The 26883-nt window shown below is 51.2% G+C and overlaps 2 protein-coding genes across 7 annotated transcripts in view; one reads left to right on the top strand and one right to left on the bottom strand.

Moving 5' to 3' along the window:
* Nucleotides 1-5595: 5595 nt before the first annotated feature.
* On the bottom strand, nucleotides 5596-20608 carry MATN4 (matrilin 4). 4 transcript variants are annotated; one of them, XM_011928951.1, is made up of 11 exons: nucleotides 20484-20571; nucleotides 20218-20337; nucleotides 17529-17635; nucleotides 16249-16818; nucleotides 13378-13500; nucleotides 13159-13281; nucleotides 12944-13066; nucleotides 10260-10673; nucleotides 10008-10160; nucleotides 6039-6146; nucleotides 5596-5954 (listed from the first exon to the last, which is right to left on the bottom strand). In XM_011928951.1, exons 3-11 carry the CDS (start codon nucleotides 17599-17601, stop codon nucleotides 5896-5898), a joined length of 1746 nt encoding a protein of 581 aa, XP_011784341.1. In that variant the 5' UTR covers nucleotides 17602-17635; nucleotides 20218-20337; nucleotides 20484-20571; the 3' UTR covers nucleotides 5596-5895. The 4 variants fall into 4 exon arrangements, with proteins under 4 accessions (XP_011784341.1, XP_011784342.1, XP_011784343.1 ...); XM_011928952.1 differs by lacking the exon at nucleotides 13378-13500 and having other exon boundaries at nucleotides 20218-20608; XM_011928953.1 differs by lacking the exons at nucleotides 20218-20337; nucleotides 20484-20571 and having other exon boundaries at nucleotides 16249-16769; nucleotides 17529-17616.
* RBPJL (recombination signal binding protein for immunoglobulin kappa J region-like) overlaps nucleotides 18892-26883 on the top strand; it is an 11121-nt gene continuing 3129 nt past the window's right edge. For 2 of the 3 annotated variants that reach the window (XM_011928956.1, XM_011928955.1), the window contains exons 1-9: nucleotides 18892-18991; nucleotides 20186-20294; nucleotides 21593-21718; nucleotides 23633-23703; nucleotides 23884-23999; nucleotides 24269-24443; nucleotides 25528-25665; nucleotides 26097-26206; nucleotides 26475-26627. In XM_011928956.1, the coding sequence (XP_011784346.1) occupies nucleotides 18970-18991; nucleotides 20186-20294; nucleotides 21593-21718; nucleotides 23633-23703; nucleotides 23884-23999; nucleotides 24269-24443; nucleotides 25528-25665; nucleotides 26097-26206; nucleotides 26475-26627 (1020 nt within the window). In that variant the 5' untranslated portion in view covers nucleotides 18892-18969. The remainder of the gene's footprint in view (nucleotides 18992-20185; nucleotides 20295-21592; nucleotides 21719-23632; nucleotides 23704-23883; nucleotides 24000-24268; nucleotides 24444-25527; nucleotides 25666-26096; nucleotides 26207-26474; nucleotides 26628-26883) is intronic. The other variant, XM_011928957.1, reaches the window with a different exon arrangement.

Raw genomic sequence — 26883 nt, 5'->3', positions numbered from 1 at the left:
TCCATCTATATCCTCTATTAATTTCCAGCCTCATCTCAGCTGCTGGGAAGAACACACATGCCCTGGCTGCCTCGAGAGGGATGAAGAGCAGCAGTTCCATTCACCACTTCAGGAAAAAGAATCATCTTGGACCTAGGAAAGAGCAGAGCAAGGGATGAGGTGGGCTGGAGATGGGATTGTCCAGGGCAGGATGAAGAACAGAAGGAAGCAGTGGCTTATGAATCCGGGAGTTTTAAATGTGCTTGGGATACCCTAGAATGAAAAATCAGTGCCCAGCTCTGGACTGACACAGTCTGGACTTGAGTCTCTGCTCCACGGCTTATTTGCTGTGCAAATTACTTTCTGGGACTGGATTTCTTTGTCTGTAAATTAAGAAATAACAATGTATTTTTCTAATTAAGATGACCATGGGAATTAAATTGGTTCTTCATAAGTCCTTAGAATGTCAGGCCCTTAGTATACATTCTTTTTTGTCACCTTTTCCAAAGCCCCAGGGCTGCCACTCACCTCCCATAACAAAAAAAATTGCTTCCCAGCGGTTGCTCATTATACCTCCGCTTCCAGCCTTCCCTTTCCTCTCCAGCACATGTCTCTGGACTAAAGCCCTTGTGACTGAACCTGTCTTCTCTGCCCAGCCCCTGGGGACTCCTAAAAAAGTTGTAATACTTGCCCTGGCATTCACATTTGCTTTCCCATTTGCTGTTTCTCAGCTTAGCTCCTCACATCTGCTAATTCGGGGCACAGGGTCTAGTACACGCCCACACTCAAGATCCTGAGACCCTAGTCTGCTCCTCTGCCTGGTGGAGGACACTGAGCCCTTGCCCAGCTCTCATGTCCATCACCAGAAGCTTTGTGTCTCCTTTCTTCCTCTGATCACTTGCACAGTGTCACCCAGGAGCTGGGACAAACAAAGATTCCTGGGCCCCACTGCAGGACGCTGCATTTTTAACAGACCCTCAGGTGATTCATAAGTCCATGAAGTTTTGTGGGTTAGAACCACTAACGCACAAGCCCTTGTCATGGGATGCAGCATGATCCACGTTGGGGACTGAGGGCGACTGTCTTCTCCAACCTCACCCTCTCCACATGCCCTTGAAAAGCCACTCAAGCCCTGTGCCCAGGAGCCCTCTCCTCCTTTATCATCTGGGGAATGTCTACCCTTCCTCGCTGGTGCAGCTCACTTGCCACCTCCTCCAGGAAGCCTTCCTGGGATCCATAAAGCTGAGCTGCTCATGCCCTCCTCTGTATATTTAACAGCAATTTGCTTTTCATTGTGTGATGTGGCCCAGCTTCTTCATTGGGCCTGGGGATCTGAAGCCACACCACTTCAAATGAGTGGGAGGGTGTGAAAAAAGGGCAAGTAATGGCCTGAAAAGAAGGGGGACCTTCCTGATCATCCACTGTGCATGTTCACATTCATCAATGACTTTGTTCTTTCCTTTTAACCTATGAGGTTGGCATTGCCCACAGGTTTTTTGTCGTTGCTATTGTTTTGTTTTTTGGTTTTGCTTGTTTGTTTTTGAGACAGAGTCTCCCTCTGTCACCCAGGCTGGAGTGCAGTGCCGCGATTTTGGCTCACTGCAACCTCTGCTTCCTGGGTTCAAGCGATTCTCCTGCCTCAGCCTCCTGAGTAGCTGGGATTCAGGCACATGCCACCACACCCGGCTAATTTTTGCATTTTTAGTAGAGACGGGGTTTCACCATGTTGGTCAGGCTGGTCTTGAACTCCTGACTTTGTGGTCTGCCTGCCTCGACCTCCCAAAGTGCTTGGGATTACAGGTGTGAGCCACCATGCCTGGCCTGCCCACAGGTTTTACAAGAGGAAACACTGAGGCAAAAGCATCCCGTGGAGGCTGCGCTGCTGACGAATGGCAGAGCAGCTCCTGCCATTCACCTGCACTGTATCTTGGGGCTTTGCTTTGGTCTGCTCCATAAGCTTCCTGAAAAAGTTTTCTTTGAAAAAGTCCAAATTTGTCCCTAATAACTGAAGGGTAGAAATGTGAAATGGGCCTACTCTGGGATCAAGACCATCTGGGTTCAAACCCTAACTTGGAAGCTCTGGGCCTTGGGCAACTAACTGGCCTCTTTCAGGTTCGGTTTTCCTCCTGTAGGTTGAAAGGTTTCAACAAGACAATGCAGATGAAAGGCACAGCCTGGCCCCCAGCATGCGGGCCAGTGTGGTAATTGATAGTTTTCTCTCCTGTTTCACTATCCTAGGTCCAAAGAGCCAGAAGAATAGACAGCCCTTGGAGACAGCAGCTGTGCCAGCTGCAGAAATGGAGAGAGCTGTGAGCTAGAATAGAAGAAGAGAAAGGCCAAAAACCACGGAGAAACAGAGCCAGACAACACAGAGGTGAAATTCAGAAAGGGAGTCCAGCACTTGGCTGAAGTTACGGGCCCTTCCTGCCCTGCACTTTCCCATCCAAGGCCATGTCTAGTTCATGTTATTAAGTCTAAGAAACAGCTTCAGAAGTGGCATCTCTGCCAACCACTAGGGGAGATATTGTCCTTTTTTAAATGATTCAAGCTCTCCAGGGAACCAAGGGGGCTGAGGGTGCCAAGTTCCCTCCACACACCTGGGCTCAGGACTCCCCCAACATGTATGTGCTTTGTTCCTGATTTTAATAGGCTCTGAAAGTCACATAAACCCCTGCTTACCTGAGCACCAAGAGACCCAGGCCCGGGGGTCTTTCTTTGGGCTCAGTGCCTTCTGCATCTAAGCTTTCTTGGCAGTTTTACTCTCCTCACACTGTTACTTGGGTTCTTACTTTCTGTTCTTGGGTTAGTGGATGTTTGTTTTCCTGAATTCATAAGTCCTTTGTAAGTCTTCTATCCCATGACGTAAGATGGGGGTACAAACAAAGAAGCAAGGGCTAGATGACCTTAGGTGGGGCATGGTTAGGGAACAGGAATTCCATTATATCCAGCAGGGTAAAGGGAGTAGGAGGAAAAGGAAATGAGAGAAAGGAACCAAGACAGGGAACCAGCACCTGTCAACACCAACACACACCTGGTAAGTAGCAGGGCTGGTCTTCAAATCCAGGACTATGGGGCCAATGCATGGGAAGAGAAGCAGCTTGTAGACTTCGGCGGTGGGGCTGCCAGAGTGGGGAAATTAAAGAAGGACAGGCTCTGCAGCCCAAGTGCCAGATGCCAAAGGCCTGCAAAGGCTCTAGGACCCAGTTCCAAATCAGAGCTCCAGGCACCATCCAGTGGCCACTAGCGAGATTGCAGGAGAAAAGAACATGAGAAAAGAATCCCCAGAGAAGCCAGTGCGGGCCAGCTCCAGGGAGGAGGAAGAGAAGGAGCCTGGCCTTTGCTCTCAGTGCCCCCTATCAGTTGACTACCCTGCTCCAGTTTGACCTCCCCACCAGGTTTCTTCCTGGTGCAACTGATGTTTTCTCTCTGTGTGATCTTGGGCAGGCAACTCTGGCCTCTAGGCCTCAGTTTCCCCAACTGTAAAGTGAATGATAAGGCAAGGTGAGGTCACATGCCAAGTCCATAGGTCTTTAGCTCATCTGATCCTCATGACCAAGTAAGATGATCATTCCCATCCCCCCATACTCCAGTCCCTCCTGACCACACATAGTTCGTGCTTCACTCACCTGTAAAGTCCTCCATGGCCTCCTGCAGAAATTCCAGCCACCATTTAAGGATCACTTCTCCAGGATTTCTCCCTCCTCTCATCTGAAGTTCCCTCTTTCTGCTACAGGTGCAGTCAGGTGGACCTCAGCCCTTCTAGCCCGGAGCTCCCTCAGCTCAAGAGTTTTTCTCAATCGTCAGTTTCTCCCTCTTCACCAAGCCTAGCAAGGTGCCCGGCACAGAGTGCTTAAGAGCAGCTGCTCTGAAGTCAGTCAGCCTGGCTTCAAGCCTCATGTGGTAGGCAGAATGGCCTTCCCTGCAAAGTTTTAATCCCTGGAACCTGTGATTTCACCTCTCATGACAAAAGGGACTTTGCTGATGTGGTTAAGATAGAGAGCTTGAGGCCGGGCACAGTGGCTCACGCCTGTAATCCCAGCACTTTGGGAGGCTGAGCAGGCAGATCAACTGAGGTCGGAAGTTCAAGACTAGCCTGACCAACATGGAGAAACTCTGTCTCTACTTAAAATACAAAAAATTAGCTGGGAATGTTGGTGCACGCCTGTAATCCCAGCTACTCAGGAGGCTGAGGCAGGAGAATCACTTGAACCGGGGAGGCGGAGGTTGCAGTGAGCGGAGATCGCGCCATTGCACTCCAGCCACCTGGGCAACAAGAGCAAAAGCTCCATCTCAAAAAAAAAAAAAAAAAAGATAACTTGAGATGGGACGATTATCTTTGATTATCAAGGTCATGCCAATACAGTCAGAAGGGTCCTTATTAGACAGAGACAGGAAGCTGAGAGTCAGAGAGAGATGTGCTGATGGAAACTGAGGCTGAAGTGATGTAGGGCCATTACCCAAAGAATTCAGGTAGGCTCTAGAAGCTGGAAAAAGCCAGGAAACAAAAGCCTCCAGAAGGAATAAAGCCTTGCCAACATATCTTAGACTTCTGACCTAAAAACTGTAAGGTAATAAATGTGTGTTGTTAACCATGCAATTTGTGGTGACTTAGAGCAGCCACAGGAAATATCCTGGTTCAGCTTCGTACTGGTTATTTTACTGTTGGAAACTGAATCTTTCTATGCCTTGGTGTCCTCATCTGTAAAATGGGGATGATAAGGGCAACAATTCTTATTTCCCAAGGTGGTTGCAAGTATAAAATGAAAATACCTGCAAATCAGTTACAATAACGCCCAACACTAAATATGTTAGCTGTTACTATAAGAATAGTTAATAGCTACCATTAATTGAGGGTCTGATAGGTACCAGGCACAATGTCACATGTCTTAGAAGAATGTCCTTGATTCTCCCCGTCACCCTTGGGGGTAAAAATTTCAATCTCCACTTTGCAGATGAGGAAACAAACACAAAATAATTTTCCCCCAATCACTCTAGGACTGGAAGCATTTTAAGCTTCGTGGTTTCTTGCATGCACCTGGGAAATGGTACTGGTTTGCGTTCTTTGCTGATAGAGGTGTTTTGGGAGGGGTTGGCAGGGTGACAGAAGGAAGGCCACAGGCTGGGCAGACAGGGGTCCTGATACCTCCTTCTCTTCCTACCTAGTACAGGAGGGAGTTAAAATCGGGCAAAGCTCATCTATCCACTCCCACCCCATCCATTTAGGGGTTCAATTACTGCCTCTCACTTTCTCACCAATGCCACCCCCACCAGCACTCAGTCCTAGCAGCTTTTGAGCCAGATTTGGGGGCACTATGGGATAGGCCTGGTCGGAGAGCGAAGCGTTCAGTCCGCTGGGGAATGGGATGGCGCAGGCTTGCTCAGACCCCAAGGATTCCTGTTGAGCCCCCTCCCTTCCTGCAGCCTGCATAAGGAGCCATCTGTTCTCGGCTGAATAAACAAGCAGGGGGAAGAAACAGCGCCGGGTCTCCTGCCCCCGAGCCCGACCCCCTCACAATGCTCCTTTCTCCAAGGAGACGCCGCCCGGGCGCCGCCAGAGTGCGCTCCGTCTGGCTTCCCCTCCCCCTGGCGGCGCAGCAAGCCCCAAAAACGAACGCTGTGGAAATCATTTTTTTTCTTTTTTTTTTTTTAAGAAAACAAATAAATCCAACAAAGAACTGAGCGCAGCACGCGGCGAGGACATGCCGGTCTAGCACGTGCCCCTTCCGCCACCACCCGCTATCCCCCTGGCCCAGCAGTCCGCCTAATGGTCCGGGCGAGGCCAGCTCAGCTCAGTGTCGGAAGCCCGCCAGCGCCTCCGCCTCGACAGCCCAAACCCGACTGGCCCAAGTTCTGCCTGGCCCCGGCGCACTGTCCATGGTGCCGCGCCCCAGCTCGGGTCTGGGCCGCCCGTGGCCCTCACTTCTGGTTGGCCAGCTGGTTCTCCAGATCCTCCAGGCGCGCCGTCAGCTGGGCCAGTGAGCGGTTAAGGAGGCCGTTGGGGTTTCCGCAGAGGTCCCTTCACTTTCCCTCTAGCCCGCGCCACCAGCCCCAAAGGATATGGTTCAGCGTCAGGCTCTCGAGCGCCCCCAGCGTGCGGCCCTGGAACTCCACGAGGCTTTCGCATTCGCATGGGCTCCGAAGCTCTGTCCCTGCGCTGATGCCCTCTTCTGTAAGCCGGGCACAGAGGGTCAGGGGGATGAGAAATTGCGCTAGCTTTGGCCGTCTGATTTCCCTGCACTGGGCCTATGGTTGAGTATATGGGCGTTGGATTCAGAGAGCCCTGGGCTGAGTCCCAAGCTAAGAAGCTGTGAGATACTGAAAAACTCACTAACCTAAGCTCAGTTTCCTCATCTATAAAATGGATATAATGAAAGAATGTATGCATTAATGGCTTCGATGATTCATTCACTTGTGTATGTGTATGTGTGTGTGTGTGTGCGCGCGCGCGCGCGTGCGCGAAACTTACAAGACTGTTTATCAAACCTTAATGCTCACTGGAATTATCAGGAGAGCTTGTTAAAATATAGATTCTGATTCAGAATGGAGAAGGAGCTCAGAAGGTACATTTCTAACAAGCTCCCAAATGATGCTGATGCTCCTGGTCTGCAGACCACACTTTGAGTAGCACTCTCCAAATAAAATTTTATGCAACGATGAAAGTGTTCTACACCTGCCCTGTCCAAAGCAGTAGCCACAAGCTACATGTGGCTGTTTAACACTTCAAATGTGACTGGTGCTACTAAAGGACTAAAATGTATTTTATTTTAATCAATTGTAATTAAATAGATACTGCCTACCTTTGTGAAAAAGCACAGATCTAAAACACTGCCTGGTTCAAGTAAATACAGCAGAGGTCCCCAACCCCCAGGCCATGGACCAGTACCAGCACATTGCATGGACCAGTACCAGTCCATGGCCTGTTAGGAACTGGGTCACACAGCAGGATGCGAGCAGCCAGCAGGCAAGGGAGCTTCATCTGTATTTATAGCTGCTCCTCATCACTCCTCTTACAACCTGAGCTCCTCTCCTGTCAGATCAATGGCATTGTTAGATTCTCATGGGAGCACAAACCCTATTGTAAACTGTGCATGTGAGGGATCTAGTGCATGCAGCCTTCTTATGAAACTCTAATGCCTGATGATCTGTTTATTACATGATTGTATATTACAATGTAATAATAGAAATAAAGTGCACAATAAATGTAATGTGCTTGAATCATCCCAAAACCATCCTCCCCACCACATCATGGAAAAATTGTCTTCCACAAAACCACTCTCTGGTGCCAGAAAGATTGGGAACCACTGCTTTATAGTGTATTTCAACTAGACCAGTGATTCTCAAAGTGTGGTCCTTGGACAAGCAGCATCAGCATCGTGTAGGAATTTATCAAAAATGCAAATTACCAGACAACACCCCAGACTTACTGAATTAGAAAATCTAGAATTGAAGCCCAGCAATTTGTGTCTGTTTTTGTTTTGTTTTTTGAGCTCTGTCACCCAGGCTGGAGTGCAGTGGCACAGTCTCGGCTCACTGCAACCTCCACCTCCTGGGTTCAAGCGATTCTCCTGCCTCAGACTCCCGAGTAGCTGGGGTTACAGGCGCGTGCCACCATGCTCTGCTAATTTTTTGTATTTTTAGTAGAGACAGGGTTTCACTGTGTTAGCTAGGATGGTCTTCATCTCCTGACCTCATGATCCGCCCACCTTGGCCTCCCAAAGTGCTGGGATTACAGCCGTCAGTCATCCTACCCAGCCGCAATTTGTTTTTAAAGGCCCACCAGGTGATTCTGGTGTGACCTAATCTTTAGGAACTGCTGATCCTGATCCAACTCTATCTCCCCACACATCACCATCTTGGGGGTTGGGCAGGAAGTCTTACAATTAAAATTGGCACATGTTTTTTCTTAGCAGTACATAAAATAGTGGTGAATCTTAAAATGAATGGTATCTTAGATTCACTGAAATTCTATAAGCATGTGCCATTGTTAAGATTACAGGGAGGCTGAGCGCGGTGGCTCAAACCTGTAATCCCAGCACTTTGGGAGACCAAGACGGGTGGATTACGAGGTCAGGAGATCGAGACCATCCTGGCTAACACAGTGAAACCCCGTCTCTACTAAAAATACAAAAAATTAGCTGGGTGTGGTGGCACGCGCCTGTAGTCCCAGCTACTTGAGAGGCTGAGGCAGGAGAATCACTTGAACCTGGGAGGTGGAGGTTGCAGTAAGCCAAGATCGCACCACTGCACTCCAGCCTGGGCAACAGAATGAGACTTCATCTCAAAGGAAAAAAAAAAGGAGAGAGAGAGATTACAGGGAATAACTCAGAAAAAAAAAAAATGCTACAACAAAAGTACCTTAGGAAAAAAAAGAGAAAGGATTACAGGTAGTGAAATAATAAGCACAATGCCTGCCATTTAACCTTTGAAAACACTGCTGTAATGATTTAAAAGTTGTGTCTTCATCTTAGTCTTATGTGTACTATGAACAAACTGCTGTAAGTCTTGCTATTGATAACAATTCACAAAGACCCCTAACTTCACAGATAGAGAAAAAAAGGGTTGGAGACAGGGAATAGTCATACCACCAACTGGTAAAGAGCTTTGACCACAGAACCCAGACTTCTCTTAGAACTCAAGAGGTACAGGTAACCTTGGACAGCTAGTGCCTCCCCAGTTACAGAAAAGTTAAGGTAGGTGTGGGGGTAAGTGACTTGTCCAAAGTCACACTGCAGGGCCTGCAAGAGTCAGCACAGGAAGAGCTCTGAAAGAGCCCCTAATCTGAAAGAGCCACAATAATTAGAATTAGCTGGGAGGCGGGAAGGGAGGAGAGTTGGGGAAAGGAGTGTGTGTGTATATTTGTATATGTATATACATGCACGTGTGTGTGTGCACACACACACATATATATTATATAATACAGCACATATAGCATATTATATATACTTTTTTTTTGAGACAGGGTCTCACTCTGTCACCAGGCTGGAGTGCAGTGGTGCAGTCTCAGCTCACTGCAACCTCCACCTCCCAGGTTCAAGCAATTCTCCTGCCTCAGTTCCCGCCACCTTGCCCAGCTAATTTTTGTATTTTTTGGTAAAGACAGGGTTTCACCATGTTGCCAAGGATGGTCTCGAACTCCTGATCTCGAGTGATCCACCTGCCTTGGCCTCCCAGAGTGCTGGGATTACGGGCATGAGCCACTGCACCCAGCTCCACTACATATATTAAAAAAAAAAAAAAAAACCAGGTTCTCCAGACCCAGACCAGCCCTACTTAGTCTGTTTCTGGAGCTGGAGCCTGATAAACTGGAAGAAGAATCACATCTTAAGCCTGGGTTAGTGTCTAAAGTCTCTAGGGTAAAAGTTACCCTGGAGACATTCCCTATATCACCTAGAGCACAGTACACAGGATTCAAGAGCCCCCTTCTCCTCCACAAGTAGAGTTAGTCTCCTTTTCCTCAGCTGAGCACCAGATGATGAAGTAGAGGGATTGCACTTATGAGGTATGCTGTCCACATTAAAAAAGAAAAAAAAGAAAAAAAAAAGAAAGAAAAGAAAAAAACATGCCTTTGCATACTTAAAATATACCCAGTCCTGCCACTTTGCCAAGTTCATAGGGTTGAATTCTAACAAGTTCAGGGGATATATGCTGTGACTCCACTTACAAATGCTGTCTGCTGTGCCTTCAAAAAAATTCCCAAATTATTCTGAACCTCCACTGATTTGGGGGACTGGTAGCCTAGTCTAGGGTTTCTTAGACTTTAACATGCTTACAAATCACCTGAGAATCTTGTCGAAGTGCAAATTCTGTTTCATTCAGTCTGGAGAGCACCAAAAATGCCTCAGTTCTAAGAAGCTACTGGGTGACCGCCCTGCTGCTGGCCTGCGTACCACATCTGGAGTAGCAAAGCTCTGTCTAGTAAGCCTAACCTCTGGCTATAACTACAGAGGGGGTACGGATTGAATAGGAAGGGGAGATATCAGAGGGCGGGCAATGAGAGAGAGAAGGAGCCCCGAGAGAGATGCGCTCACCTGGGCAGATGCTGCCTCTGAGGTTCTGCAGCAGGTGCGTCATGGTGCCGAAGTCCGGGGCGTAGGACACGTGCAGTTCAGCTGGCTCCGAGGCGATCTCACGCAGCTCCGCCTCCACCGCCTTGCCCACGCCCACGGCATACATGACGATGCCTACAGGGCCGGGGACTCAGAGGGTGCCCTAGGCCTCGGGAAAGCTGCCTGCCCGCGTCTGACCCAACCCCAGCCCACTGTGTCCCATGCCAAGCCCACCTTCCTCCTTGGCACGCGCTGCCCACACGGAGATGTCATCCTGGGAGCGGCCATCTGTGAAGACCAGGCCAACGCGAGGCACGTTGAGGGCGCGGGGCCGCGCACCCTGTGCCTCTGAGAAGCTGTGCTCCACCATGTGCCGCAACGCCAGCCCTGTCATGGTGCCGCGTTCCATGTACTCCACAGCCAGGACGGCCTGCTTCACCTCGGCTGCGGTGCCGTAGCGACCCAGAGGGAACTCGGTGCGCACGCGGCTCGAGAACTGCACCAGTCCCACGCGCGTGCCCTCGGGGGACACGTCTAGGAAGTCCACAATCTGGTTCACGAAGCGCTTCACCAGCTCGAAGTTTTGTGGACGCACGCTCTTGGAGCCGTCAACCAGCAGAACAAGGTCCACGTGGCCTTCCCGGCACCCTGCACAGCCAGAAGAGCTTGAATTAAGGACCAGATTCTTGACTGGCGGCAGCTGTCTATCCATCTAGTCGTTCATTCGCCAACATTTATTATACAACAGACAACATTTCCTGAGTCCTTCCTGTGCCAGGCAGTGTGCTAAATAATAATAATTACCAACATTATCATCATCATCGCCCTTGACATTTATTCAGTGCTTAGAACAAACCAGACACTCTGCTAAAAGCATCTTTTTAACAACAATCATAATGACCACAATAACTAACATTTATTGATCATCTACTATGTATCAGGCACACTTCTAAGCACGTACCAGTATTAACAATAATAATAACAAAACCATTATTTACCGACAGCTTACGATGTGCCAGGTACTGGGTGAAGTGCTTATATATATTCTCAATCCTCCCAGAAAGCTTGAGTATTGTCCCGATTTTCTATAACCTGAGGTTCTGATGGATAAAGTGACTGCCCCCGATTTCATAGCTAGTACTGACTGAGCCAAGACATGAAACCAGGTCCGTCTGACTCCAAAACCCATGCTCCTGAATGACTCTACAATGTCACCTCTCCTATTCCGAGCCAGGGAATTTGCTAGGACCAAAATGTGGTGTGTGTTGGCATGGGGAGGTTTTGAAAGGTTTTGAAAGAATTAAAACATAATCCTGATCCATGAGGACAGAGCAGAGCAAGTCAGACATGCCATATGCTCTGGTCAAGGAAAGTGCTAGAAGAGAAGAGCATTCAGGGACCCCAAGGTAGGAACAGCGCATTCTTCCTGGAGTTGTTAAGGAAGGCTGCCTGGAGGTGATGGCATTCTATCTGATTTTTGTCATAAACTGAATGAGTGTGTTTTCCAAAATTCATTTGTTGAAACCCTATGCCTTAATTTTAGTCTTGGGAGGTGAGATCTGTGGAGGTAATTAGGATTAGATGAGGACATGAGGGTACAGCGCTCACGAGTAAAATTACTGTCCTTATAAGAGTCTGAAGAGGTCAGGCTTGGTGGCTCCCAGGACTTTGGGAGGCCGAGGCAGGCAGATCACTTGAGGTTAGGAGTTCGAGACCAGCCTGGCTGAGATGGCAAAACCCCATCTCCACTAAAAATACAAAAATTAACCAAGCATGGTGGTACGCACCTGTAGTCCTAGCTACTCTGGAGGCTGAAACAGGAGAATCAGTTGAGCCCCAGAGGTGGAGGTTGCAGTGAGCTGAGATTGTGTCACTGCACTCCAGCCTGAGAAACAGCGGGAGACTCAGTCTCAAAAAAGAAAAAAAAAAAAAAAAAGAGTCTGAAGAGGGCTTGCTTCCTGTCTTCGCCATGTGAGGGCACAGCAAGAAGACTGGTGTGTGTGTGTGTGTGTGTGTGTGTGTGTGTTGGCGTGGGGAGGCTTTGAAAGGTGTGCCATCTAAAAATCAGAAAACTGGCTTTCATTAGACGCCATATCTGCCGGCACCTTGGTCTTGGATTCCTCAGCCTCCAGAATTGTGAAAAATAAATATTGTTTAAGCCACCTAGTCTATGGTACTTTGATATAGCAGCCTGAATAAACTAAGACAGTCTTGAAAGATCAGTAGGAGTTTGCCAAGGCAGTAAGGGACAGTCTAGAAGGTGGGATGCAGCATGTGCAGAGGCTTGGGATCTAGGGAGTTCCTGACACATCCAAGGAGGGGCAGGCCAGTAAGACTGAAATGTTCAAGTGTGACAGGAGATGGGCAGATGGAGTTGGCTGAAGCTAGATCGTGACGACCTAAGGCAGTGGTTTCAAAATTTTTATCAGAGCTCACAGTAAAAATAATAATAATGATAATACATCATGAGACATTTCACATAGAACTAAAGTTTCAGAAATAATATAACTCTACAGGCAGTAAACTCTATATTATCTTCCATTCTTTATTTTCTTAATGTTGGTTGTAACCCAGAGATTTGATTTCATTATTCATTAATGTGGTTCTGCTCACCATTTGAAACACTTAGGGGTAAGTCATTTGATCTTTCTTCTGTAGGCATTGGTGAGCCACATAAGGCTTGTGCACGAAGGAGGAATGTAATCTAGTATGTATTTTTTAAATTAACATTGACAGCAGAATAGAGGATTGTAGAAAAGAGATGGAGGCAGGAAATGGCATACCCTCCAATGTCACCCCCACCACAAACACACATTCACACCACAGCCTGGGGGCCACAGCAAGGGCAAAGTCAAGGACACTCTGAATGTGGGCAATGGGGCAGAAGCCAATAGAATGCCCTCCCACCCGTTACTCACGGTCGCAGCTCTTGCCATCTGCCTGAAGTTGCCGCCCCTCGGGGCACAGGCAGCGGTAGGAGAGGCCCTCGCTCACACACTGGAACTCACAGCCATGGTCCACGCCATTGCAAAGGTCCCGGACTGAAAAGAGAGACAGGTCAGGATGAGTCTGGATGGACCCCACCAGCTAAGATCTCTTACCCCTCCCACAAATGTAGGAGAGGCCGTCTCACCCTGACAGCTCCTCCCATCGGGCTGCAAGTCATGGCCCTCTCTGCAGTGGCACCGTGGCCCACCAGGGGTGCTAACGCACTCATGCTGACAGCTATGGTTGCTAAAGCTGCAGTAGTCAATGGCTGGCAGGAGGGAAGGAACAGCAAAATGTTGCCTCTGATTGGAGCCCTCGCAGGCCACAGTCCAGGGTGTGGTGGGAGGGCGGGGGTGTTGCTCACCCCTGCAGCTCCTCTGGTCCTGCTGGAGTACAAAGCCAACTTGGCAGCGACAGAAATAGGAGCCCGGGGAATTGACGCAGTGGTGCTCACATCCATGGGTTCCTTCAGCACACAGGTCAATGGCTGAGGAAGAGATGGGGTCAGTCTATGCCCAGGGCTGCCCTTCTCAGCTCTGGTAGCACAACCACCTGAGGAAATTTGTAAGAATACCTATGCCTGGGCCCCAACCCCAACAATCCTGACCTAATTAGTCAGGGGCCCTGTCCTCAAGATGCTCTCTGACTTAGAGAGGACAGGTTTGGCCATTTTACCTGTCTGAGCCTCCATTTTTCTCTTTGCAAAATGGGACTATAATGTAAAAGAATGATTGCTATTCACAGCTTCCTTCTGTGGAAGTTGGGGAACTATTGCCCTGTTGAGCATCTTGATGGTCTAGACAGGCAAAGATGGCCGAGAGCTGGACTGGAGACACGATAATTACCCTGTATAAAAAAGTGAGTATTTGGGGTTCCTGGAAAGGAGATGAGAGTGGAGAGAGAGAGAAAAAAAAAAGAACAAGAGAGCCAGTATGAAGATGAGTAACTCTGTGGGTTGAGGCTGCCCGTGAAAAATCCCTTGTACTGGGCTGACTGAGGACTTTTAGAAACAAAGCTGTCTAATATTCAATTATAATGAGTTTGTGTGTGTGTGTGTGTGCGCACTATGAGTTACTTAGCACATACACACTTGTGTGTGCCCCTGCATACAAGTATGTAAGCCAAAGAAGAGGTTGATTAACATGCATGGAACAAGAACAGCATGTGCGGGATTGAGAAATGAGAGAGGATCCATAAATCAAATGAATTTAGCAGAGGCTCACAGCAAGAGGTGACCACCAGAACATAAGCACTTGGGGGATTTTCAGAGGTCTTGGAGAGGGATTTGAATGTTAAACAGTCATCAAATCAGAGTTCAAGCCAGCTTTTAGTTTCTAGAAACAAGAAGACCCCGGCTGACATCTGGGTTATCAGGATTACATGATTTCTTTTTCCAGGTTGTTGTGAGGCTGAGAGACAATAATGAGTGTAATGCTCCTAGCACAATGTCTAATACTAACTTGGCACTCAGTAAAATACCCAATTGCATAAGCAAGGTATTCTGTGCCATAGCTTTTCAGAAGACAAAAATGAAGAACCAGCTCAGACCTGTAATCCCAGCACTTTGAGAGGCCAAGGCAGGAGGATCTCTTGAGCCCAGGAGTGTGAGACCAGCCTGGGCAACATAGCAAGACCCTATCTCTTAAAAGAGAGAGAATCTTGAAAGATTTGCAAGGGCAGAGGGGAGCAGCAAGGGCAGCTCGGGTGAGCAGCACACAAACAGCTCATGGGCGGCTTGAGTGGGGAGACCCACCTAACTAAAGACCCCCCAACAGTATCTAAGAAGAGAAACTGTAAGGACATGCCTGTAAGAAGACAGAAACAGCCGGGCGCGGTGGCTTATGCCTGTAATCCCAGTACTTTGGGAGGCCAAGGTGGGCAGATTACTTGAGGTCAGGAGTTCGAGATCAGCCTGGCCAACATGGTGAAACCCTGTCTCCACCAAAAACACAAAAAATAGCTGGGTGTGGTGGTGGGTGCCTGTGATCCCAGCTACTTGGGAGGCTGAGGTACAAGAATCGCTTGAACCCAGGAGGCAGAGGTTGCAGTGAGCCAAGATCACACCATTGCACTCTAGCTTGGGCAACAGAGCAAGACTCTGTCTCAAAAAAAAAAAAAAAAAAAAGGAGAGGAGAGGACAACAGAAACAAGTTTGGGAGGAGAATTGGAGTCTGAAAACATTGAAAAAGAGGGCAGAAAGCACACTGAACTGTGGGCTCCCACCAGGGACTTGTGTGACCCCAGGCAATACCTTCCTTTCTTAGGTCTGTAAAGCGATGGATGTGTGCTTTTACTGCCAAAGGCCCTTCCAGACTCATTGGTCTGATGTTGGGGCAATGGAGATTTAAAGAAGGTTCAGGAGCAGTGAGATTGCAGGACAGGGGTAGCTCTCACCCAAACAGCTCTTGTTATCTGCTGCTAGCTTGTAGCCTGGGTTGCAGGTGCAGTGGAACATGCCCAGGGCATTGACACATTGGTGCTGGCAACCATGTCCCCGCTCAGCACACTGGTCCTTCCCTGAGGACACACAGGACTAGAATCAGCAGGGAACAGATGGGCAGAAGTCTCCAACAAGAGAGAGAAGGATGGGGATGGGGTCAGAGGCAGGCATCACCTTCAAATGGCTTTCAGAAGTAAATAACTAATTTGAGAGGGGCCATACCAAATGGGAGGGCTTAGGGAAAGAATAAGGCTTAAGGAGCCCCTTTGAGTAGGCTCAGAAGAGGAGGCACCCAATTAGACATGTCAGTGGGCTAAGACAGGACTACACAGGGGCAAGAGTGGGTAGGAGGTGGAGAGGTGTTAAATCGAGATGGGCGGAATAAACTCAAAACGTGACTGGAACAGCTCTTGTAGCATTTGTGGGAGGAGCTAAGATGATAACGGAAGAAGCCATCCCCGTGTGGGAGGGCCATGACTCTTTGGAGCAGCCCATCCCTCTTAGCTTTGAGAATCACTGGTTCCTTGTGTGCAGGGGGTTGGTGCTGGAGTTTGACATTAAGCCTGTGGTAAGCTGTGGCGGGGGGCAGGGCAAGAAACTATAGTTTGCTCCTTGTTGATGGAGCTTGAGCAGAAGTGGTCAGAGCTGAAATCTGACACAGCCTGCGGTAGGTCAGAGCAGCTCTAACTGGAAAGCGCGGGGCCACCCCACGGGATGGGATTTACTGTGGTGGGAAAGGAATGCAAGCATTTGGATTAAGAGTTCGAGCTTCACTCCAGCACCCTCCTAACTCACCACACAGCCGGCTCTGGAACTGCAGGCCGAACTCCTGGATGACGTCGAAGGACTCTACGAGGAAGACGTGCTCGTCCAGCGGGGGCGATGCCATGGCGCGCAGGGAGCCCACGTCCGCGCGCTGCACCCCCACCGCGTAAATTTCAATGCCGCGGGCGCGGGCCTGTGCCGCCACCTCGGCCACGCGGTCCTGGGGCCGCCCGTCTGTCACGATGACAGCGACGCGCGGCACGCGCTCCTCCGGCGGGCGCGCGCCCTCTGCCACGCTGAAGGCCACGTTCATGGCGTACTGGATTGCCAATCCCGTCATGGTGCCTTGCGCCAGCGGCACCAGGTCGCGGATGGCGCGTTCCATGTCCTCACGGCGCGAGAACGCACGGAGAGGGAAGACGCTCTGCACTTGACTCGAATACTGGATCACGCCAACGCGCGTGGCGTTGGGACCCACGTTCAGGCCTCGGACGAGGCCCACGAGGAACTGCCGCATGGTCTCGAATTCGAAAGGGCGCACGCTGCGGGAGCTGTCAATCACGAACACCAGATCCAGGGGCCCAGTGTGACACCTGGGACCTGCGGGGAGATCAGTGAGGACTCTCCTAGGTCAGCAAAGCCTCACCTCCGAGGAGAACCCCAGGGACACCCAGAGGAAATGCTGCTCTGCCGGCATAACAGCGCCCAGCACAGCAAACGCAGATTAGATAGATGCACTCACTCGGCATATGCCTGGTACCCGGGCTAGGAGATTTCACAGATTCTCTCATCTTACAGCTCTGAGGGCTATTCTGAGGAGGTATTACCCATTGACGAGTGGGCAAGGAAGCGTCGCAGACCCAAAGCCTGCAGGGACCAGGCAGGAACATGGATGAACTGGTTGGGTTAGGACGGTGGATACCCAAAGAGCCCCTATCACTCCTAATTGGGCAGGAAGCTCCATCCAAATGCTGCCATGCGCCTGCAAATTGGATGTTAGCAGATCCCTGGATTTTTCAAGAAAAGTACTAAACAGGGATTTTTATGTAAAATTTCCTGTTTTTTTCATGTTTTCAAATAATTTTTCCAAATTAAAAACCCAATGGGCAGTTACTGCATGTGCCCAAAACTAAGCCACATCCTACAGATGAAGAAACTGGGGCCCAGAAAGCTGAAGTGGGAAACTTAAACCCAGTCCCATATGTTCCAAAGCCCTAGCTTCTCTCTCCCCAGCAGGAGGAGCTGGCTGCAGAAGGAGGACCTGCTCCCGCTCCCCTCCTCCCACTGGTGAGGTCTGGGCCCCAGTTCACCTGCCAACTGGAGCTGGCTTTCCCAGGGCTGAAGAAGGAACAGCAACACGAGCCAGCAAAGAAGGCCTCTCATGGCGCTTGGGGACAGAGAATGGAGTTGTCAGAGCCTGGAGGGAGGAAGGAAAACAGAAAAGAAACATTATTTACAGAGCTCTTATTCTGGGTGATAGGCACTTGGAGGGGGAAGAGAGTTAGGGGTTTATTTTACTAATCTCTCTATTTTTGTGCATGTTTGAAATGTTTCAGAATTTAAAAATTCTCATCACAGTGGAATTGGTGGGAAACACAAGAGGTTCTTTTTTTTTTTTTTTTTGAGATGGAGTCTTGCTCTGTTGCCCCGGCTATAGTGCAGTGGTATTATCTTGGCTCACTGCAACCTCTGCTTCCCAGGTTCAAGCGATTCTCCTGCCTCAGCCTCCTGAGTAGCTGGGATTACAGGCTCCTGCCACCACAGCTGGCTAATTTTTTGTATTTTTAGTAGAGAGAGGGGGTTTTGCCATGTTGGCCAGGCTGGTCTCCAACTCCTGACCTCAGGTGATCCTCCCACCTCGGCCTCCCAAAGTGCTGGGATTACAGACATGAGCCACCGCGCTCAGCCCACAAGAGATTATTTGTGGAACTGCAGAATACTAAATAAGAATAGATACATAGATACAAATATAAAAAATTTAAACAGAAAAAAACAGGTCTTTCTTAAATGTCAGGCACAGTGTTAAATGCTCGTCACGCATTGTGGCATTTAATCCTCTCTGCAATTGTAAGAGTAAGGCTGTGATTGTCCCTATCATACAGACAAGGAAATTGAGGCTCAGAAAAGTTAAGAGCTGGTACCTAAAGTCATTCGGCCAAAAAATGGCTGCGACAGGACAGAATCCCACGCCTGCTGGTTTCTGTGAGCCATTCTGGGCGTTTGGTGCCTCTCCTCCTGCCAGGCGAACCTCTGCAGACAGAAGCCCTTCTCCACCTCGGCCCATTCCCCTACGCACACAAGGTTCTGTGTGGCTGTCTTTGCAACTCGTCAACTCCCCCCCTCCAGACTCCTCCATACACACACACACACACAGACACGTACTGCTCAACCGCAGGCGGCGGGGAGGGGCTGCGCCCTGTTGCGGGGGTTGAGCGTGGTGGCGCGGCAGCCAGTGGACCAAAACCCACCGCGCACAAGAACGCGCGGCTTGGCGCCTGTTTCCCGCCTGCTCTCAGGAGCGACCGCCAGGGGACGCCCGAGATGGCAGGGGGCGTGGGAAGCTCACATCTGCCCAGCAGGTGCGCCAACCCGAGCAAACAGGGGGCTGGGGCCCGGGGCCTTGGAGATAAGGCCTGGACAGGATATATCCCGCGCAGGAGCTAGGGAGCAGGGGTGTGCAGGTTTCCAGCCACAGCAGCACTGGACTCGTCCAGGGGCGGCGAGTGAGCAGCTGGGGCCCCTAGAGCCGCCATGGACCCTGCAGGGGCAGCAGGTGAGCGCTCACCCTCTCGTGGCCCGGAGACGCCCCGTGAGAACTACGAAGGACCCCACCCCCACCCCGCCCCACTGTACAAATAGGAAAACTAAGCCCCAACAAGGCAGCCCGCCGAGCTGCAAAAGCAGGATTAGAACCTAGGGCTCCTGGTTCCCCTTCTCCCTCTTGAGGCCCCCCGGCGCTTGGAAGTCACTAAACCTCTTTTCCTTCCAGTTCCTACCCCACCCCCGCGCCCCATGCTGAACCTGTGTTAGCCATTTTTCTGTTGCTGTTTCCTGGCAGAGAGAGCCAGCCGCCCCTAACCCAACCGCAGCCCCGCCCCCGCCCCCCAATTCCGTGAATGCGCCTATTCTGAGCAAGGCCAGTGCCTGCGTCTCACTCCAGGCGACCTTCTCATCCCGGATTCTTCTCCCCTTTCCCCTCCCAGGCCTGGCAGAAGAACAGAAATCCCTCTGGCAGGGCCGGTCGTGGGAGGGTGACCAAGCAAGATGTGACAGCGCTGGTGGAAGTGGGAGGGCGGGGAACCCTTCTCTGGTTTGGGCCACAGGCGAGGCCAGCATCCCTGGGCAGCATGAGGGCTAAGGCACAAGGGGCCTCTGCCACCTCCCGTACTTTCCCACCCGGAGACGCCTCTGGGCCCCCAAATCTTGGTTAAGGTTCCACTCATCCCATTCCTGGTCTGAGCCAACTTCTCACCTGGCACCCTGCCTCCACCCCAGGAATCCTAGAAAGTCACAATAGCGACTGCCTCAAAGTTCATCACCTTTCCAAACCCCTCATTCTACAAAGAAAGGAACTAGGTCCAGAGAGAGTAGTGTGTTGCTGAAGGGCACACAGCGATGTCTGGCAGGATTGACACTAGAACTCGGGATTCCTCTGAGGAGTTAATCCTTGCATTAAAAAGAAAGATTCAGAGATGCCCTGGGGTGGGGCTGAGGGAGTGGAGCAGCAAGGGAGGAGAGGCCTGTAAATAATTTCTCAAATGTCCCTCAGGGACATTTCAGGGGGTTCCTGGAGGGACGAGAGTAGAAAAGGGATGACCCTATTTTGATGGCTTTGCTGGTGGGGGCTCGATTTGGAAAGGACCCTGCAGAAGTGGGGATGGGCACTGCAGGTCAGACAGGGCACCATAGGCGGTGCCTCTGCTAAAATACAGTTGCCTGATCTGGCTTGATGCCTACTCCCCTGCAGACCCCTCAATGCCTCCCAACCCTTTGACTCACCTGAGCCTGCGGGACAGATCAGAGATGCAGCTGCAGAGCGAAGCCGACAGGCGGAGCCTCCCGGGCACTTGGACCAGGTAACGGTGTGGCGGCGTGCCCTAGGTGGGGACTGCCAGGCAGCTGGAGCGTGCAGAGGCGGCAGCCGCATTTAACCCAGGGCTGGTGGGTGGGGAGGGGAAGCGCAGGCTGCAACCCCTCCCACTGGCAGGGAGGCATCCCCCTCCTTCCTCCTGAGGCGGGGCAAACCCAGCACCCCCTGCTCCTACCACCCTTGGAGCTGCAGACAGGGCTAGCTGCGGGCCAGGCTGGAATTCGGCTACAGCAGGAGACTGGGGAGACTGGGGCAGCCACACTCCACAGCCGGAATTCACTGGAAGCTTAGAAGGCACTTCCCTAAGGAGAGCCCCAAGGGGTGGAGCGGTTCTGGCTGTGGCTGCTGCCTGTCTGGCCTGGCTTTCGAGGGTGCGGTCCTACGCTGTCCCCTCCAGGAGTGAGGAGAGACTCCGGTCCTGCCAAGAGGATAAAGGGCTCAGAAGGACAGCCTCAGTTTTCATGGCTCTCCTGGCCTCAACCTGCTAACCCCCTAAATGTCTCCCACCTCCCCTCCTCTACTTACTCCCTGCAATTGCTTGGACCCACCCACCCACATCGCTCAAGAACCCCAGGTTGAGAAGCCACCAGGCCTCTAGGCTCTAACCTGGCTAACTCTGCAGAACCAATGTCATCTGCCTTGACTTCTGTAATCAAGGGAAGGAAAGCCCACACAGCAACAGGTCACTTCTCATGGGAGAAAGGGAAGAATATGACTTTGGCCTCAGAAAGGCTCTGATTCCCCCAGGTCACCCCCCATCCTGGGGACAAGGTTTTGGGCCCTTTTCTGTTTGCAGGCAGGAGGCTAGAGAGCGCTCCAGGCCAGGAGCCCAACAAAGGCTCCCCCTTCCCCTCCCCGCTCCCTAGGATGGGGAAGCTTCATCTCTACCAATTCCATCAGCCCTAAAATACTCTTCTCCATCCCAAGGCCAGTATAAGTGTGGCCTTTGTGTCACAGCCACGTGTCCCTATGGCCCTGGGCTCCAATGGGCACGATGCCAGACCCACAGAGTGGAACCTGGGTGGTCCCGTGGGCTCCATGCAGGCCTCATTGAGCACCTCGCAGCCTAAATATTTAGCCTACAATTTTCAGCCAAGTCTCCTCCTTACCTAATGCTTCCTCTTCCTGATCCCACAGGGGCAGAATATAGAGCAGCCCCCCCACCCCCGCCACTTCCTCTAACTCCCTGCCCACTTCATTTTACTCAACCTGAGTACTTGAACCCTGTGCCACCTTGACCCTTCTCCTTCCTGTGGCCGGTCGACCTGCCTGCCCCACTCCCAGGTCATCCCCAGAGCACACCACCATTCTGAGGGGAGGCGTGCGCAGGTGCCTGCAGCAACAGTGTGAACAGACTGTGCAGATCGTGCATGCCAAGGTGGCCCAGAAATCGTACGGAAATGAGAAGCGGTAGGTGCCTCGGCAGCCCCTCCCAAGTCTCTGCAATTGTCAGCCCTATACACCCCTCTATCCACCCACTGGGCCTCTTTTAGACCCAGAAGAGGCCTCAGGGTTGAAATCTCAACTACTGGTCGACAAGGGCCTTGACCCTCAGCCACCATTAGCCCCAACTTTGGTCTATAGTTCTATAGCAGGAGATTTCCTGTGAATCTCCTGTCTCCATTCATTCACTCATTCTCCCATTTATTCACTTATTGATTCATTCAACAACTACTTACTGAGTGTTTATCATGTATGCACCAGGTACTGTGGGTACTGCTGGGCACTGGGCATACAGCTGAACAAGACAGAAACAGCCCCTGCTCCTTAACCCACACTCTCACTCAAGTGTGGAAGAGACAGACAGTAAACTCCCCATAAATCAGTAAACAAGGCACTTGCAGATTATCATGTGCACTAGAAGGAAAACTGGACAAGGCCATTTGACAGAAACTGAAGGCAGGGGAGACATTAGCTAGAAAGGTCAAGGAGGTCAAGAGACCTTTTGGGAGGTAACATTGGAACTGAAACTTGAATGTTAAAATGGAGCCAGACAGGAGAAAATCTGGGGAAAGCATGCTACAATTAGAAGGAACAGAAGGGCTGGGCGCAATGGCTCACACCTGTAATCCCAGCAATTTGGGAGGCCAAGGTGGGCAGATGACCTGAGGTCAGGAATTCGAGACCAGCCTGGCCAATATGGTGAAACCCCCTCTCTACCAAAAATACAAAATTAGCTGGGCATGGTGGTGAGCGCCTGTAATCCCAGCTACTCAGGAGGCTGAGGCAGGATAATTGGTTGAACCCAGGAGGCAGAGGTTGCAGTGAGCCGAGATCATGCCACTTCACTCCAGCCTGGCAACAGAGCAAGACTCAGTCTCAAAAAAAGAAAAAAAAAAAAAGGCAACAGAAAATGGGAAGACCTTGAGGCTGTACCAACTAGGCCTGTTTAAGGTACAAAAGAAGTCACAGTGGCTGAAATCAGAGAGAGGAGTTGTAGGAAACAAGTTGGAGAGGGAAGCAGGGGTCGGATCGCAGGAGGACTTTTAATTTTTAACCAGTGGAGGATTTTAAGGAGTTAACATGATTTGACTCATGTTTTTAACAAAACATTCTGGCCAGCCTGGTGGTTCATGCCTATAATCCCAGCACTTTGGCAGGCCCAGGTGGGCAGATTGCTCGAGCCCAGAAGTTCCAGATCTGCATGGACAACATGACAAAACCATGTCTGTACAAAAAATACAAAAATTAGATGAGTGTGGTGGCTCGTGTCTGTAGTCTCAGCTACTCAGGAGGCTGAGGTGGGAGGATCAGTTGGGGAGGCAGAGGTTGCAGTAAGAGGAGACAGCCGAGATCAAGCTACTGCATTCCAGCCTGGGCAATAGAGCAAGACCGTGTCTCAAAAAGTAAAAAAAGAAAAAGAAAGAAGGAAAGAGAGAGAAAGAGAGAAACAGAGAGAGAGAGAAAGAGAGAGGGAGGGAGAGGGGAGGGGAGAAGGAGGGAGCACTGTGGCTGCTGTGTAAAATGGGAAGGAGATAGAAACAGAACTTTCTGGAAATAGACCAGTTTGAAGGCTGATGCTGTGGTCCAGGCAAAAAGTAATGGCGGCTGGGATGAAGGGTGAGGTGGTAAGAAGCCAGTGGATTCTGAATATATTATATTTTGAAGGTGGAGTGGACACGACCTTCTGATGAATGAGGGGTGTAAAAACAATAAGGGTTTGGATATGAATGGGGTTTACAGTCATGAAAAAGCGTGGGGAGGGGGGTGGGAGCGGGAGGAGGAAAAGAAGGTTCTGCTGGGTTTATGCTACTACCGTGCGGTGCTTACAGGACAGCCGAGTGGAGATGGATGCACGAATCCATCACTCACTTATCTCCGCAGGTTCTTCTGCCCCCCGCCGTGTGTCTACCTCTCGGGGCCCGGATGGAGGGTGAAGCCAGGGCAGGACCAAGGTGAGGGCGGACTCAAGGGCTGCCGGCCGCCTGCTCTGTAGGGAGAAGCACGAGGTTGGGCCCGAGAGAGGGGCGGTTCGCAGGCGCGGTTTCCCCGCGCCCTCTGGCGGCGAGCGCTAAGCTTGCCTGGCACCTGCGTCCTCCCGAGTCCTTCCAGAGCCAGTTCGCGTCCCTTTCCAGCTCACCAGGCCGGGGAGACGGGGCCCACGGTCTTCGGTTACATGGGACTGGACAGTGCGTCCGGCAGCGCCGCTGAGACGCAGAAGCTGAATTTCGAGCAGCAGCCGGACTCCAGGGTGAGAGCGCACGGGAAGGGGTCCGATTCCTGCTCCCATCCCTGCCTCTACTGGGAAAGGAGGTCTCCTTTATTACTCCCTTCCGAAAGCCAAGAGTTAGGTGGGGAGACCGGGAGGCCGGGGTCCTGCCTTAAGGCAGAGCCTGAGAGTCTGGATGGTGGAGCTTCTGGTCACCTCCGACGGAACGGACGTCCGATATCTGGAAGAGGTTGGTTCATCCGACAGGGGAGGGCTGGGATGAGACGGCCCTGTCCCCGCGAGCCCCCTAGGAATTCGGCTGCGCCAAGACCCTGTACATCTCAGATGCAGACAAGAGGAAGCACTTCCGGCTGGTGCTGCGGCTGGTGCTGCGCGGAGGCCGGGAACTGGGAACCTTCCACAGCCGCCTCATCAAGGTCATCTCGAAGCCCTCGCAGAAGAAGCAGTCGCTCAAAAACACCGATCGTGAGCAGGGCGGGGCCTGACTCGGGAGGTGCATCCAAGCGCAGAGCAGCTAAATTGGGGCGCGGAGGTGGGGCTGGGCTGCTCTATAGGGGTGGGGTCAGAGTGGAAAAAGTGGAGTCGGAGCCGAGAAGGGAAGGAGTCTGGATGAGAGGGTGCGGCCCAGGCCTGGGGATGAGAAGAGTTGGAGGATGAAAAGCAGAGAGGAAAGAGACAGATACCAAATTCCAGGTTGGTAGTTGGGGTCCCAGAACAGACAAAAGTTGAACTAGGCAAAGGTTGAACTAGGCAGGGGGGTTGAACTAGGGGCAGACTAAAAGTGACATAGGCGGGGCACAGTGGCTCATGCCTGTAATCCCAACAATTTAGGAGACCGAGGTGGGCGGATCACTTGAGCCCAGGAGTTCAAGGATAGCCAGGGCAACATGGCCAAACCTTGTCTCTACCAAAAAAAAAAAAAAAAAAGTTAGCCGGGCATGGTGGCCTGCACCTGCAGTCCCAGTTACTTGGGAGGCTGAGATCAGAAGATCAATTGAGCCCAAGAGGTCGAGGCTGCAGGGAACTGTGATAGCACCATGGCAGTCCAACCTGGGTGACAGAGTGAGATGCTGTCTCAAAAAAATAATAATAATAAATAAGTTTTACTTTTGTTTTGAACTGAAAGATGTCCACGCAGGAAAAGGAGGGAGCAGGCAAAGGTTCCAAACCAGGACTGCAGCAGGCCCTAGAAAAATAGCTGTGAACTGGGAATGCCCAGTTCACATTGCCCAATGTGTCTAGGCCTGTAGGCACATTAGCCAGGCCGGCACAGGGACAGAGGATTGGAAACTGTCTGGAATGTCCAAGGGACCAAGCCAGGCCAGGGCACTGATAGCACCAACTAACCTTAACCCTCACCCTCACCCCCTCCCTCACCCTAATCCTAACCCTTACCCTCACCCTCACCCTCACCCTAATCCTAACCCTCACCCTCACCCTCACCCTAACCCTCACCCTCACCCTAACCCTAACCCCTAATCCTAACCCTGTCCCCTCACCCTAACCCTCACCTTCACCCTCACCCTAACCCTCACCCTCACCCTCACAGTGTGCATATCCTCCGGCTCAAAGGTCTCCCTCTTCAACCGCCTGCGCTCTCAGACAGTCTCCACACGCTACCTCTCTGTGGAGGACGGGGCCTTTGTGGCCAGTGCGCGACAGTGGGCTGCCTTCACACTCCATCTGGGTAATGACATCTGCAGGCCCTGGGGCTGGCACTTCACATACATTAGCTTATTTAACTTCCACAACTCCTTAAGGAAGGTAAACTCTGCCCCATGTGATTAAGGCTCAGAAACACAAAAAGACTTGACCACAGTCCCAATGAGCTGATGACTGTTTCAAGCTATTCTGACTCTGTTATCCATGCCCTTTCCCCTTGTATCAACTAAACTGCCTGCCCCCAACCCCTGCCCCCAGAGCAGGCATTTGTGAGGATGGCCTCAGATGGCCTCTCCAGAATTAAAAACTTCAGTGTTAGTGGCTCCCCTGAGAACCACCCCCTCCCACAGGGCCCACGTGTGATGTGAGGAAGAGCCAGAGGCAAGAAGGCAGGGTTTAAGGCAGAAGCTTGGGGGCAGCTGAAAACCTTGTCCCTTGCTTTTTTTTGACCCCCAGCTGATGGGCATTCTTCCCAAGGAGACTTCCCGCCACGAGAGGGCTACGTTCGCTATGGCTCCCTGGTGCAGCTTGTCTGCACGCTCACCGGCATCACTCTACCTCCCATGGTATAGCAAGGGAGGGTACGCCTGGAGGGGTCCCCTCAGATCTATGCAGAGAATGTGGCACACACAGGCAGGGCTGGAGAGTGAGGCCCCAAGGCATGGAGATACCTATTCTCACCCAGTGTCGCTTAAGACCAGACAGAAGTCAAAGCTCAGCGGGAGTCTGCTAGTGCCTGTGTGGCTATTGGAGTAGCAGAGAGGCAGCTGGGGGGGCAGCCTCTGGATACCCAGGCTCCTTGCCACCACCGTTCTTACCACCCTTCCATTGCAGATCATTCGTAAAGTAGCCAAACAGTGTGCGCTCCTTGATGTGGATGAGCCCATCTCCCAGCTACACAAGTGTGCATTCCAGTTTCCTGGCAGTCCCCCAGGAGGGGGTGGCACCTACTTATGCCTTGCCACAGAGAAGGTGGTGCAATTTCAGGTAAGAAGCAGAGAATACCAGCACCAAGTGTCCTGGAAAGTGAGAATGCGGAGAACCACAGAATGTAAGATCATCATCCTCACCATGGTTGCTACTTCCTGAGCAGCCTCCCACGGAACATTAAAATCATAGACCCCAGAACAGAATCATAGGATGTAGAAAAATAGTAATAAGTAATAGTATGAAGTGATATTCCTTCCCAAAGAATTTTAGAGTCATAAAATCGTGGGATATAGCTAGGCACGGTGGCTCCCGC

This window comes from Colobus angolensis, unplaced genomic scaffold (genome assembly GCF_000951035.1).
Source record: "Colobus angolensis palliatus isolate OR3802 unplaced genomic scaffold, Cang.pa_1.0 Scaffold8, whole genome shotgun sequence".
Lineage (NCBI taxonomy): Eukaryota > Metazoa > Chordata > Mammalia > Primates > Cercopithecidae > Colobus > Colobus angolensis.
The sequence above is the reverse complement of the archived record's forward strand: the minus strand, read 5'-3'. Positions and strand labels throughout refer to the sequence as shown.